Genomic DNA, 15,805 nt, shown 5'->3' on the forward strand with positions numbered 1-15,805 from the left:
CATTGTCCAAATGGTTATTTTTATGTGAGTATTTTGAAGGCTAATTGATCAATAAGAGACTTTCACATCACTTGACCTATGTTTCCTCCCACACCCAACATCCCTATCATTGCTAGCGGGAGTCACTGACAGTATTTAAAGGGGGACAATGGTTCCTTTCTTTTGCCCAGAAATACTAAATTCAATTATCGTCTCAATTAAGATAAAATATGAGACATTGCTGTGATCTTAGCAATTGATATTATCAATTGACTCAGCCAACAGGAAATTTTATTATAGATTCCTACTATAAACTGCATCATACTTCTCCTTCAGTAAAAATCTGTACATATCACTATAGTTAGTTTTCTCAACTTTGAAAAGGGTATCATGGTAATCTACTCAATTTAACAATACTTTGAGATGAACAAGGTCATTTGTAACCACCCTTTAAAACTTAACTCTCTTCTATGAGCACTGTTTTTTGTAATTCATTTTCCTTTTCTTTCCGGCCCATGAATCTAAGGTGGTGTATTGCACAAAATTTAGTAATGCCAGCAACAATGTACAAATCAGGAATGCCAAAAGTAAATGCATAATTAATGCCAACTTCAACTTGTAATTAAATCAGTACTGCCAACGTCAACTTTCAAATTTCAACAGGTCTCTATTAATGAGGACTGGTCATTTCAGTGCCGAGAATAGCAAGCACATCTGGAGTATTCACACATAATTAGAAAGCATTCAATTCAGAGTCTTTTTTCCCCTTATATTCTTTACGATAATTTATATGCAAGACCCCAGAAGGATTGTTATAAAGGCATTCTTATTTTGCACCCTTATCCCCAAATGCAACACTAATATTATGCTTTCAACTATATTAGCTAAACTGTGCTATTAAAACCCATTTTATTCTGAGGTTTTTTTGTTTATTACCTTTTTCATCATTCATCTATTATTGGTGATAATGAATAAATCTGAGAACTTGCAGTTGCTCTAGTAATTTTGGCCTCTTAGTAACTTGAATAATGAGAACAAAGCAAGAGAGATTTAAGGAGGAAGCATACCTGCAGTGACATCCATTTTCCCAATGTGCCTAGCAAGGAAAAACAACATCCCCACAACTCTTGTGATCCATTTAAAAGGAACAGACCACTCTTATTAAATAAGAAACAGCTGAAAAAACACAGAGTCATAAAATGAAAGAAAAGTGAACAATGTTATGAAAGGCCTACACTGCTGGCTTTTAGCTCCATTAAAATTTAATAATACTGTACTTTATGACAAGGTATCAAGATGAAAAGGGCACATTGTGTAGGTTTGAGCGTTATAATCTATATTAGGCTTACATTTTCCCACAGGACTGACAAGAAGGTGTGATTATGGGAACAGTTTGCTCACTTAAGTAGCATCAACCTGTTACAAGTCAACAATGTTGACAGCATGGAGTCCTATGTGATTATTTTATTAATACAGAATAGTTCCATTGCTTCTAATATATTATTTGTCAATAGGATTTATTGAAATACATAACTTTTAAAATTCTCTTTATATCCATTAGAGATGCTGCACTATTATTCTCAGTGACATGTTTACAAAAAAAAAAGCACCTGGTTTGAGTTGCAAATGGAAATTACTGTATAATCAACACTTTTTTGAAGACAGTACATCTTGGAATCCATTTATAGAAAATCTGCACGCTTTTCCTTTAACAACATAATTTCTTAAAAACAGGGTAGGACTAGTCATGCTATAAACTGCATCAGTATATTTTTTAAAAAGCCATTGAGTGACATTTTAAGTATATGAATATGTACATATATAAAATGCCTGTGTTTCAGAGTACAGTCAGTTTGGAACAACCTTAAAATGGAGATTGATGGAGGATCCTATTAAATGCCACGGTGAAGTTTAAAATCTTTAAGTTCAGTGAGTCAAGCAGTTAAAAATGTGACTAAGGTGCAGTGTTTCATGCTTTTCTAAGATGGATCTTAAGGTGAAGTGTTATGTGGGCGTTCAGGAATCATGAAAATATGAGCACACCTGACAATGAAGTTATTTGTTCATTACATTTCATGGATATTTAGAAATTTGGCATTGCTGCGATCGAACCCTTAATCCACATCATTTCCCATTTCCTGGTTTGCTAATTTTCCCACCCTCTGCAAACTATAACCAATTGCAAATATCACATGCTGAAATTTCACTCACAATTTACTAGCTTTGAACTCTTCCCTAATCAGGGGTCAATTGCCACCATTTCCCTCTCTATCAAACACCCAGCAAACTGACATAATTTCATTCGTGCTATGATGCATCCATCATACTTTGGCAATCTGCTCTATCCATACACCCACAGTTGCTCAATAACTCGATTACTTATTATTCCCTTTTCCTACCACTCAATTATCAATGCCTTCTCTTTCAGGCATTATGCTCATGTCTTCTGGAGTCATAACAAACTCTACCTCTCCTACATCTGATGTACCTCCTCCCTTTCCATTTTCATAAAACCAAATCATTAGTTCGGTTTCTGTCTCCACAGATGTTACCTCATCTGCTGAGTGTTTCTATTTTCTATTTTTATTTCAGATTTCCAGCATCTGCAAATATTTAGCTTTCATAAATCACTTTGCTTGTGTCATTCTCCCCACTTTTGATTTTCTGACTCTAGGATTTCATTCTGCAGCAAGCTCCTGAATGTCTATCTGTATGTAACTAACACCATTTCAAGTTGCTTGCTGCAAATACACATTTATCGTCACCCATAAATGACAAGTGTGTTAATGTGGTCTTAAAATTAGATAGAAACAATGTAAGAACAAAACATTTGTTATCACTTCAATCTCAACTTTCTAAATAGTGAACATTTCTGGGAAAAAAAAGTGATTATATAGGTCTTCAGTAATGTAGCATGATTGAAAAAAAAAGGTAGTGCATATGGATTTCCAAAAGGCAAGGAGATGCTGCACAAGGGCTTATTGATTTAAGGGTGACATAATGGATAGAGCATTGTTTGGCAGCCAGAAATAAGATCAGCAGGAAAGTTGCAAGGACGAGACAGACTGTTACAGGGCTATAGTCAGATTAGACTGGGCAAAGTGATGGTAGATTGAGTATAATGGAGGGTAATGTGAGGATCTGCACTTTGGTAGGAAGAATAGAAAATTTAAATGAGATATTGAGTGTTGGTATTCAGAAATATCCAGTACATAATTATCATTGTATCTACTTTGTTCATTAAGATCAAAGGAACATTGGTCTTTACAGGTGGACTTGCAAAATGGCTTTGATAGCTTTCTTTTAAATAAGGAGATATTTGCTTTAGTAACAATGCAGCAAAAATACTTTGGAATGAATGGGTTGGTTTACAAGGTTCAAGTGCAAAGATCTTACAAGAATGTTGTGATCTTGCTGCACCACAAGATCTGAGGGGGCTGGTGAAGTGAAGATCACCTCCGTCCTAGGTTGCCTCAGTAGGGGAGCCAACCATTTGAGATTGAGAAGCACACAGCAAATCGCTACCTTTTATCTTAAGTACTTTTAAGAAAAAAATGGACTTTTCGACAATAGGTAACTCAATGGTCTGTGAGAAGTGGTCTAGTAGAGAGGAACAGAGCAGATCAGCTATGATCTCACTGAACAACAGGGTCAAGAAACTGACAGCCTAGTTGTGCTTTTCAAAATGTTTAATTGTAAGCAAATCAGCCCCATGCAGAGGAAGTCTTCAAATCCAAGCTGTCAATTTATTCCAAGGGAATAGTTATGGTTGGAAAGCTATTTTCTGTTCTAATTCAAGGTGGCAGTTGAGGACCCTCACCGTACTTTTCAACCTATCCCATAATGAAGGATTAATATCCCATTGCAAAACAGAAGCAGTACATCTGTAACACACATCCAGATCACCCACTTGTGCTCCAGTGGGGCCATAAACTTGCAATGTACAGATGATCTTTACCAGTAATGGATAGAAATGGGTTCAATCACATGCAGTTAAAAACCTGAGCACACGTATCTAAAAATGAAACAAAAAAAAATATTACAAAATTGAAGCCACGTGGACAGATTTCAAAAGTCAGGAGTTCACACAGGTAAACTATTGGTCAAAAGGTTCAATCAAATCACTTGTGCTATTAAATGATCCTAGTCCAGGTGCACTTGTTAAGCACATGTAAATGATCCAAGCTAGAACTGGCTATTCTTAAGACTAAACACTAGAACTTGTCAAGTGGCCATACAAATTGTGTTCCTTTAAACTTCCAGAAACTGCAGATTTTGCCATGCAAGAATGCATTTGCTAGAAGTATCCAAGCAGGAAATCAGTTTTTTTTTTAAAACTGATTAAATCCAAATCTAGTTCAATAGTCTTAAAAAAACTTCAGTTTCCTCCATGTATCAAGGAGAAAAATTATAAATTTTCCTCAAATCTGACAACTATCATTCTTCCCTGTTTAAAAATACAAATTGCAGTTAGTCCCTAAAATTACTATACAAGTGTATATTTATCCTCATTTCCCTGCACCCCACCCTCCTAGGGAAGTAGGAGAAAATGTTAACCTGCTAAAATCCAGGGTGGTACACATGTCAAGAATTCCTTGCAGCTACTCTCATTTATTTTGAATTGCTTAAACCAACTCCACTTGGCTGGTAGGATGGCATTTTGCCTATTTATTGAGTTGCAGCCTGAACCTGCTGAATGCTCAGCTTCTCTGAAAGTGCTGAGTTTAGCTTTCAGCATGAACACAATGCTTACACAGATCATAAATAAAAAGGAGTTAACTGTTACATTCTTAGTACAGATTAATGACACTGGACATCCCTCAATAGAAAAAAATAACTTTTATTTACCAAAAAATCCAAATATTGGATTGTGTAAACAAATTCACAATCTGTTCCCTTTGTGACTGACACAGATGCTTAAGTCTTCAAAGTCTAGGTTCCGTCAGCTATTCGGTTTCCTCTTTGACAGAGCCTCCAGTCACTGAAAGTCCAGCAGACAAATCCAAGTCACAGTTTGCTGCAACAGGAAGCCTCTCAGAAGCCAAATATATGTGTGGCAGTTGAAGAGAAAGTAAATGCACAGAGCCTCCTTCATATTCCAAGGTTTGCAGCAAGCTAACCAAGATGTTGTGGATTTTTGGGCACTGAAATTGTTCATTTTGCCCACAAGTCCTTGTGATAATAGTTTTTATTTTACAATGGGGGGGGGGGGGGGGGGTTAGGGAAAGGGGGTGGAAGATTAACATTCCAACACAACAAAAGCAATCAATCAATCACAAAATGGAATACAGTTTATTTAGCTTAAGATTGCAAGCTACAAGCACTCATTCAGAATTTCAGCTGGTGCACTTTATTATCTAGTTGGAATAGCAGTTTTCACCTCACCAGTGGTATAAGCAGTGGGGAGGAAAATACAAGTATGCATTTTAAACACATACTTTAGGGGATACTTTAGTACAAATTAAAGCAACAACAAAAAGTAAACTATAGCTAATCCAATTCAAGAATGAAGGCATGTTGTAATGATTTATCCACTATGTGTTTAAATATAAAAGCCAACTATTTAAAACAAAACATCACTGGTGATGAAAGTGCCACATCCAGCTAAAATCCTGTTCACTGTTACAGAACAGAATATTGATATTTGAGCCCTCATTGTTACTGTGCTTTGAATTGAGAATTCCTCCACCTCCCCTCCACCAACTAAACACATGAAAGCACATGGCTGTTTCTGGTCTCAATTTCCATCTAAAGTTTAAAAATACACTCTGGCTACTTCTCACCATTTGCCATAACATTGCATTTTATTTAACAATTTTGTTAATGTGGCAGTGATCCATGTTAGATCTTCCTTTTCCCAACATCCAGCCCCACCCTGTGCTTGAAAGACAAAGCTTCAAAGTTCTTATTTTGCAGAGTTTTTTTTTTAAATTAAGTTTATTTAATGCCTACTGACTGCTCTGGAAGTAATGCTGACCCCAGAAAGGATGTCTCACTGATGAAGAGAGTGACCTCGATGGTAACTTCAAATAAGCAACAATAATGAACACAACCCCATCACCAGCTGATCCCATTTCCCCTGCTCTTCTCCCTGCATTTCTATTCAAAGCCTCATATTGTAGCTGTCAGGTACATTTCATTGGCATCCACTTGTATGAACTGAAGGAAGTAAATCCTTTTACATGATCAATCACCAGAGTATTACACCAAATAAACAGCAAGATACACACCATCTAACTTAAAACAGAGAAGGTATTACTTGCCCCCACCTTCAGTTCTCTCAAGTAAACATTAGTGTGCTGCATTTCAAGAGGCTGTCAAACATTGCAGTATGAATAAGTAATGTGCAACAATAAACAAATGGAGTTCTTGATAAACAATGCAGAATACATTGATACAGTAAATCCCCTTGAATTGTGGACTTTTAGCCCCATCTCCACAAATGAAGATTTTTCATTTAAGTAACAGACCAAAATTTCAAAACTGACTATTCAAGCAAGTATTTTTTAAATAATAGTTTCAACCTCATCATCTGGCACTTCTCTCCCTTTGCAAATTGAGGGTTTCTCCCAGTTCTTGATTTAGTTCAAAGTGCTTAGTTTCTTCCCCGCCACCCCAATCTGTTTAAACTCTTGCAATTTTCAGAGGGCTTACAGCAATTCTTTTACTGGATGATGTGGTTACAAACCTTGGAAACATGCACCGCTAAAAGAGGAAACTTTGAAAAAGGCAAATTTATCATTGGGGTGCTGAGGCCCAGCATGTTAGGCACAATTTACTGCTGACAAGCATTTGGAAGCAAAAAATTAACTACACAATTTATTATAAAACTAAATTATATATTTTTATTGTAGTAAACAGAAGGGAAAGTACATTTCAATTAAAATAGTGATGCAATTTTGAGCTGTTACTGTTTAACTTCAGGCAACAATAAAGAAAAATATTTTCCCTTCATTGCAGCACACTTGTCAAATATGCAGAACCAGGAGAATGTTATTTCCAATTTAGTCATTGGCTCAGTCTCCCAACCAGATTCAATCACTTCCAATATCATTAAGTTCAAAGCCATTGTCAGGGTTTCCTTTTTCTTTGGTGGTCAGAAAAAAAAAATAGGCTTGTTCCCAACAACTGTCAAATTAAATGAGTACATGACCCTGACAAATCAAATCAACCATGTCCAAAATGTGTTATTCTTAATGAAGTACTGGGTCAGCTTTTTTTTCTCCCCATCATTTGAAAGCTTGCTGCTGGGCAATGCTAGAATGTGCCAATCTCTGGCTTCTAACAGGATTTCATTGGATTTGCTAGGTTATCTACTCCACCATTTGTTTGGCTGACCAAACAAAAAAGAATTCACAGTCTTTCTTCCATCCCCAACTTTATTTTTCCCCCACCGGATACCCATGTAGGCTGTAAGTTTAGACACTCAAATGCAGCTGTAGCGTACCTGTAATCTGAGGCGAGGAAAAAAGCGCCAAGGAACTTATTACAAACTGGAAAATATAAAGTACTTTGCTTAAACACTTGCCTAAGTGCTACACCGTCCAAGACAATACATACTTTTAAACTATCACATAAACAGAATTTTTTTTAATACAAGTATTTTTCAAGAAAATAGGGAATTTAGTAATTCGTGCAAGAACACGTTTTTTTTTGTCCCTGATGTAAAGAAAAAATGTGGATTAAGCCACAAGATTTGAATACAGTATCTCCATTCCATCGCTATAGGCAATAGGCACTTGATTCATGTTCATGTAGACAAATAAATTAGCCACATCTTTTTTTTCCTTGGGTTTTGTTTTTAAGATATAGATATGGATATATAAAAACGAAAAAAAATCTTTGGTCCATAAACAATTAGTCACAGCGTTCTGCACCTTTCCACGATCAGTAAGAAAGTAAACCGTGCGCTCTCTAACCGGGAGCCGTGGACAGCACAAGAGCGACTTCTGTCGTCATCCGCTAACAGTCTTGCATGTGTCTGGAGCAAACGCTCGGATTTTCAAAAAGCACTCTCCAAAAACAAAATAAAGAAAAGCAAGCAACTGTGATGAAACAGTTTCCCTCGGTGCATCAGCCATAGTGTTTGCAAACCGAAGTGTAACTGTTACCGCTCCCTCTTTAGCAGAAGGCAAAAAACAACGCTGTTCACCGCGTTCCATTTCTTTGCTACATTCGACTTACCAGATGGGTCGGAGAGCAGGTGAGAAGGGAAAACGAGGAGGGTCTCCCCTCACCTACGAATCAGCATCTAAACAAAAAAAATCAAGAGGCTCTTCAATCCTCATCAGAAAAGGCCACGGGTGCTGAAATCCCATGTTGTCTGTTCTCGGCCAGACCTCAAGAGTGGGAGGGGGCGGGGGAGGTGTGTGTGTGTGTGTGTGTGTGTGTGTGTGTGTGTGTGTGTGTGTGTGTGTGTGTGTTGGGGGGGGGGGGGAAGAGAAGAAGAGAGAGCCAGAGCAGAGTTTCTTATAGTCGAGATGTCCATCTTCAGACTCGGGATTGAATCGATTTGTCGTCGTTTCAAAAAAAAAATCGATCCTCTCCAATAAAAGAGCCAATTCCTTTGAATTTAAAAATGCTCAAAGTTGGAGCAGATCAACATTGCACTAAACAAACCGAGCCTGGGCCAACCTTGCTGCCCTGCGCCCCAGCCCTCTCCCCCCCCCCCCCCCCCCCCCCCCCCCCCGTCGTTGATACTGGCTGCGAGCGCCTCCCTGTCCCAGTCCCGGCGGCTTTAACCCCTCAGCTGCCCTGCCGGCGTTAGATCTCACCCCGTGCTCATCCTCACCCACCCGTCCTGTGTCACTCTCACCCCCATGCCTCCTTTCAGTTGCAGGGTAGCCAAGTAGAGTAGTTGTGCTGCTGACAAGGGAACACCGGCTGTACGTGAGCGATGTAATAGTTGTTGAAATTGGCGTCGGTGACATAAGGTGCCGGCTGGTAGTAGCAGGTCACGTTGGCCACGTTGGGGATGATGTTCTGCTCGGCCAGGACGCGGAGGGCCAGCATGGTGATGAGGTTGAGCGTCTGCCTCCTCTCGTGGCCCATGAGGCAGACGGTGCTCTCGTTGACCACCCGCTGCAGGGTCAGGAGGTAGTCGTACTTACGGTCCTCCAGCCCCATGAAGTGGTTCTGCAGGTAGGACTCCAGCTTGCGCTGCTGCTCGCCGATGTCGGAGAAATCGATGAAGAAGCGAGAGCACATGTACCTCTGCATGGCTTTCATCTCGCTCTCGGAGGCGGCTCGGAAGCCCCGCACCAGCAGGTTGCAGTACTTGAGCAGACCGCCGCCGCGGATCTCCTCGGGGTTCCTGGTGGCGATCAGCCGCTGCTGCAGGTGCTCCAGGGCCTCGGCGAAGTCGCCGTACACGCTCTCGCCCAGGATGCTCGGGTGAAAGTGCTCGGACATGGGGTTCTCGGAGCACTCGTAGAAGAGCAGGAGCGAGTCCAGATTGATCTGGAAAGCGTCCACGCTGAACTCGAATTGCCTCCTTAACGAGTCCACGAACTTTAGCTCCACGTTCTTACCGCTGTTGTTGGACAGCGAGATGAGGCTCCAGCGGTCGGAGTCGTTGCAAACCTTGACCATCTTCTGCACGTAGGCTTCCTTCAGGGTCAGCGGCGTGATCTTCTCCTTGTTGACACCCTCCGGTAGGAAATCCAACAGGCAGTCCAGCACCACGTTCTTGACGATCTGAAACTCCTTGTCGCCGCTGAGGTCCGCCCGGAAGATGAGGTCCAGGTCCTTGTAACCCAGTCCGCTGTGTTGGTGCAGGACGTGACTGGCGGCCGAACCGTTCAGCCTCACGTCCCGCACACAGATGCACTTCTCCTCCAAGCGGCTCCGCACCACCTGCACGATTTGCCGGGGCTTCACCTCTAGCGTCGGGAAATTGCCTCGCCCATGGATTGGGATGGTCTCCGTTAGGATCCTGTCCAGCCGCTGCACTTGTTCCCAGTTCAACACGTTAAAACTATTGCATTTATTGCTGTCATTTTCATCAGCCATTGTAATTCACCAGCTCACTTGAAAGATTTTAAAAAAATGCAGATGAGATCGATTCACCCCCCCGCACTATATCTTCTTCCCCTCCCCCCTTTTCCACTTTCCCTGCACTGTTATTCCATCAACCGTGCAAAGCTTTCGCTATCTGCGTATTAACTCTCCCATTAGTTTTTATACGGCTCCTGTGTGCAGTTCCGGTTGTGAGTCACGGCCATGGCACGCCTATTGTATTTGCATAAACTGCTCCGTTCCTGCTGGGGAAACACGGAAATTTAAACAACATATAACAATGAATTTTTAACCAGACAAAAATCTGTTAGCGTTGAGAAGTGCCTTTTTACCCGAACTAGTAGAAAGGGAGACCGTAGCGAGAAACAAAAATAAGGGGACGCCAAACTCCAGGCAACTCGAAAGCTGGACGGCCAAGGGGCGATTGATTGGATTGAATGATGCTGCACTGACCAATGGCAAAGCTGTTCCACATTCCATTGATAATAAGCAGCCAACCAGCGCAGCATGTTATCCAACCAGGGCGGGACAACGGGCGCCAGACTTGGGAGAGTGAAATTCAACGGAAAAGTCAAGGCAGTACAGGATTTCTGGAGGGAGAGAAATACACCGACGAACAGCTGTTGTCGCCTGTCCTCTGCCCAGCAACCTGACCAGACCACAAACAGACATTTTTTTTAATTGCCTGTCAATGTGAACGTTTTCCCTAAAAATTATATATGTCGGAAATTCTGCAGTTACCTGCAACCTTCGAGCCCATGGAACCTTCTGGGATGGGCGATAGACTTTATATTGAAGAAAACACGACCAATTATAGACACCGATATAATTTGTATGAACGCCAGAGACGCTACAATTTTAATTGCATCCTCATTTAACGAAGACCTTTAGCGGTTTCGTATTTATTTTCTCCCCCAAGAATTGCACCGGTCTATAAAAGGGAAGAAAAGGTGAACAGATCTGAATGCAGAACATTAGTTGACATTCATAACATAAATTGCATTTGGCACCACGCCCGAATATTGTAGGTGCAAATTGATTTGAAAGTGACACTTTAGTATTGTGAAGCTTTTTTTTGTATTTCCCATGAAGTCGAGGTCAGCTGTGTATGTGCGTCATCCTTTTTAATGCAACAATCTGCTTGGATCACTGGAATCCTACCAGATACTCAAACCCAGTCAAAGTATATCCTTGGAATTTAGGAGCATTCCCAAGGGATTTGATGAGTTTAAAAGCTTAATATAAAATATCTCCCGTTCCTTTTTACAAACTGCGGTCTATCGAAACAAAAAAAAGTGAAAGAAACCCATCAGACGCTGTCGCCCGAGCTCTTGCCTGCAGCGTGCTGGCTGCGCCTCCTGTCGGCTAAAATAAAAACAACTGCATGAGCGAGCAATGGAAATTCCTAATCCCCAATTCCTTTATCAACGAAGATGACTCTTGCAGGCTAAACTAAACGATACAAAGTGGTGATGAGCTGAAAGGGCGGTGTTCCGCTGCAACAGCTGGGGAAAGGTTAGAATGGCAGCCGTGTTACTCCAGTCAAAACACTGCAGCGAGATCCCGCCGGCGGGTGTTTCCCTCTGAGGAGAGGTTAAGCAGACTGGGCCTTTTCCGTCTAGATATCCAAAGAATGAGGGTTGTCTTTGAAAGGTACAGGGCTGGATACGGTAGATGCAGACTCGATGCTACCCACGTTCGGCAGCAAGGTTGCAATCTCAAAGTAAGCGATTGACCATTCAGGGACTGAGTACTACAGCACAGAAACAGTCCCTTCGGCCCATCCAGTCCATGCCGACCTGATCTGCCTAGTCCCATCTACCTGCACCCGGACCATATCCCTCCAAACCCCTCCCAACCATGCACCTATCCAAACTTCTCCTAAATGTCACAATTGAACCCGCATCCATCAGTTCTGCTGGCAGCTCATTCCACAGGCACACCACCCTCTGAGTGAAGAAGTTCCCCCTCACATTCCCCGTATATATTTCACCTTTCACCCTAAACCTATGTCCTCCAATTCTAGTCTCACCCAACCTGAGGGGAAAAAGCCTGAGATGAGAAGAAATTTCATAAATTCATACAGCCCAGCATGTTCACGCCAACATCAAGTACTAATCCCTTTTACCAATAACTTGGTCCATAACAACAGTCTGCTGGAGGAACTCTGGGTCAAGCAGCATCTGTGGGGGGAATGGAATTGTTGACGTTTCGGGTTGAAACCCTGCATCAGGGTCCTCCAGCAGACTGTTGCTCCAATTTCCAGCATCTCCAGTCTCTTGTGCCTCCATTGGTCCATAACCTTTGCTTTTAATACTGCCTAATGCCCTACCATTCGTTGTGTGTGTCCTGCCTTTATTAGCCCTCCCAGATGCATTGTTTCACACTTACCAGGATTAAATCCCATCTGTCCAATTCACGAACTGATCAATGGCATCCTGTAGCCTAAAGTTAAGATAGATAAGATATTTATTTATTAGTCACATCTACGTCGAAGCACACAGTGAAATGTGTCTTTTTGCATTACTGAGAATGTGCTGGGGGGGCAGCCCGCAAGTGTCACCATTCTTCCGGCGCCAACATAGCATGCCCATAACTTCTAACCCGTACGTCTTTGGAATGTGGGAGGAAACTGGAGCACCCAGAGGAAACCCACGCAGACACAGGGAGAACATTCAAACTCCAGCGGCAGAATTGAACCCGGGTCGCTGGCATTGTAATAGCATTACGCTAACTGCTACACTACCATGCCAGTACACTACACTGCCCTCCTCACTATCAATAACACTACCGAGGTTCAAACTTACTGATCGTACCACCTATAATTCACCCTGAGGGTAGTGAATCTTTGGAATTCACCAAGTAAAGTATTGGGGAGACTCAGAACCAAAGGATACGTGGTTAGTGCAGAAAATGGCACTGAGGTAAGAGATTAGCCATAATCATATCGAATGGCAGATCAGGCACAAGGTGAGTACTTGATGGAATGCCTTGCTCTTCCATTTCTCACGCTCTTACATATTCAGCAACCATACAAATGAAGTTTAATCAGATAAAACATTATGAACCTGAAATATTCTGTTTCTCTTTCTACAGATGTTACTTGTTGGGTCTTTCTGGCATTTTCTGTTCATATTCATATCTCAAGCATCTGCAGTTTTTTTCACTTTTTTGATTACTGAGGGATACCAATTTGTGACACACTGATGAGCTTCATGAGGTAGAGCAATATGGAGGGTGACATCTAAACAAAACACAGGTAATTACGGATGCATCGGACTCTCTAATATATCAAGAATAGACAATAAAGAACAAATACTTTTCAAAGGCCTCTAACTTTGTTTCTGACTCCACAGATGTGAACTGACATGCTAAGTATCTTTTTAATTGCAGATTTCCACTAGCTGCTTAAATTGCTATTGCACATTTTAGAGGAAAGTCATCAGGTAGAGGCACTAAGGCATGGGCCTTTCTCCCTTCCACATAATCGTGGAGAACATTAAGGACATGCACAATTCGCATTTATGTACACAAAATGCCTCCCTTACCAAATGCGCTCATATTCAAATTGCTGTGTAGGCCCCAGAATCAGAAGGCTTACAAATTCAGGTGCCTTAGGGCCCTATGTTGGTGACAGAACAGTAACTAACTTACCTATGAGATATGAATGTAGAAACTTTAATGCAAAATAGGAGCAAATCCAGAAGGGGTATTAGAATTAGAAGAACCAGATGAGGTATGTTGGATAAGCCACATATGCAGGTTGAGCAATGGCAAATAAAGTTTCATGCAGGATTGCGTGGGAAGGAAAAATAGATGGCATTTGTATGCCTGCCTGAATGATGTTGAGATGCCCAAAGATTCAGATGAAAGAGTTCTGCTGCACACTTGACTTGCAACAGGAAATTCAAGTAATGCAGAGCAGCAATAAGCAATTAATAGATGATCACTATGTAAGTGTAACTTTATGGGCATTTGTTTGAAAAATGGGGAAAAAAATGAGTCCTACAAATAAAGAAGGGAATGCAGAGAAAAATCAGGAGATTGTGGTCTTAGTTTTAAGGAAAGACTACAGAAGTGTGTTTTTTAGCTGGCAGGGGTGCTGAGATGTTAGCTTATAGAGGCAGTTTTGTTGAGGGCATGAAGAAATTGCATTCATAAAGTGCTTTTTTTCCTCAAACATTTCTCTGAGATAATAAATACTTTTGAATTGTAGGTGCTTTTGTGATATGAAAATACTTTTTGCATACAGCAAGATACTGCAAAAAGTAAAAAAAAGATCAGATAAGATATTTTCTTAAGAGATTTTGGGTCAGTGCTTCTATTTTACTCATAAATGTGCTTTTACATTTAACTATGAAGGCAGATGGGTTTTTGATAACTCCTTAATGACAACAGACTAAAAATTCTTGCACACAGCAATTGGGTCCTTGCACATAGATCACGCAACTTTGTTGTTGGTGCTCTGTGCATATGACATACATCCATACCCATGCAAGGCATGCTCAATATTCATTTGTGCATTCAAGGCTTGTGAAGTGCATGGGCTACATTCATTGAAGAAGGCTTGGTTTCGTGTTAGTTAAAGTGGACGACGCTTAGCTGCTACACTCCCAGAATTTCCAATGTGTTCATCCTTTGGCAATCGGTTTATTATTGTCACATGTACCAAGATAAAGTGAAAAGCTTTTGTTTGCATGCCATCCAGACAGATGATTCCATGCATAAGTACATTGAGTTAGTACAAAAGGAAACTAAAAACAGAATGCAGAATATAGTGTTACCGTTACAGAGGAAGTACAGTGCAAATAGACAAATAAAGTGCAAGGGCCATGACGAGGTAGGTGCTCTTTAAGCAGTTTCCTTGGTCTATACTTCCACCCCTTTTCCCTGTTATTGATGTTGCTATATGTCCAGCCTCTCCCTGGTGAAATATTCCATGATTTTACCTCTTCCTCTTGCATTTCCGACCCTCCTGAATGATTTCAGGCCTAATCGTCCCTCTACACCCCGATACTTTCCCTATAACCACTGAGTCTCAGTATCGCCATAATTCACAGCCTACCTGATTTTCTAAATTGTTTCCATAGTGGCAGAGCTATCAGAATGAAGCCCTTTGTGCACATTTTCACATGTGAGGCTGCTCCTATTGTACAAAACATCTTGAGCCATGTGTGCAAAAGATTATTCCATTTGTGTGTCTCACACAAAGCTGGCATGTCTATCACATTCCACCCTAACCACTATAATATGTCGTTCACTGAAGTGGCAGCTGAGGTTATGTGCTGAACTCTCAGAGCAAGACTTGAACCCACAATCTTCTGGGTTACAGGCAAGGGTGCAATTATCATTGAGCCTAAAGAAAAAATTATCTTTTAGCCTCTCAGGAGGCTAAAGAAATTTGGTTTGTCCCCTTTGACTCTCACCAACTTTTACCGATGCACCACAGAAAGCATCCTATCACAGCTTGGTACAGCAACTGCTCTGCCCAGGACTGCAAGAAGCTGCAGAGAGCTGTGGACACAGCCCAGTGCATCATGGACACCAGCCTCCCCTCCTTGGACTCTGTCTTTACCTCTCGTCGTTTTGGTGTAGCAGCCAGCATAATCAAAGATCCCACCCACCCGGGACATTCTCTCTTCTCTCCTCTTCCATCGGGTAGAAGGTACAGGAGCCTGAGGGCACGTACCACCAGACTTAAGGACAGCTTCTACCCCACTGTGATAAGACAATTGAACGGTTCCCTTCTACAATGAGATGGACTATGACCTCACGATCTACCTTGTTGTGACCTTGCACCTTATTGCAC

At 41.4% G+C, this 15,805-nt stretch overlaps 1 protein-coding gene across 1 annotated transcript; it reads right to left on the bottom strand.

Annotated features, from left to right (window-relative positions):
* Positions 1-4,812: 4,812 nt before the first annotated feature.
* tent5aa (terminal nucleotidyltransferase 5Aa) lies at positions 4,813-10,832 on the bottom strand. The gene is made up of 2 exons (XM_052025145.1): positions 10,329-10,832; positions 4,813-10,238 (listed from the first exon to the last, which is right to left on the bottom strand). Exon 2 carries the CDS (start codon positions 9,988-9,990, stop codon positions 8,809-8,811), a length of 1,182 nt encoding a protein of 393 aa, XP_051881105.1. The 5' UTR covers positions 9,991-10,238; positions 10,329-10,832; the 3' UTR covers positions 4,813-8,808.
* Between the last annotated feature and the right edge of the window lie 4,973 nt (positions 10,833-15,805).

The sequence above is a fragment of the Pristis pectinata genome, chromosome 10 (assembly GCF_009764475.1).
Source record: "Pristis pectinata isolate sPriPec2 chromosome 10, sPriPec2.1.pri, whole genome shotgun sequence".
NCBI classification, from domain to species: Eukaryota; Metazoa; Chordata; class Chondrichthyes; order Rhinopristiformes; family Pristidae; genus Pristis; species Pristis pectinata.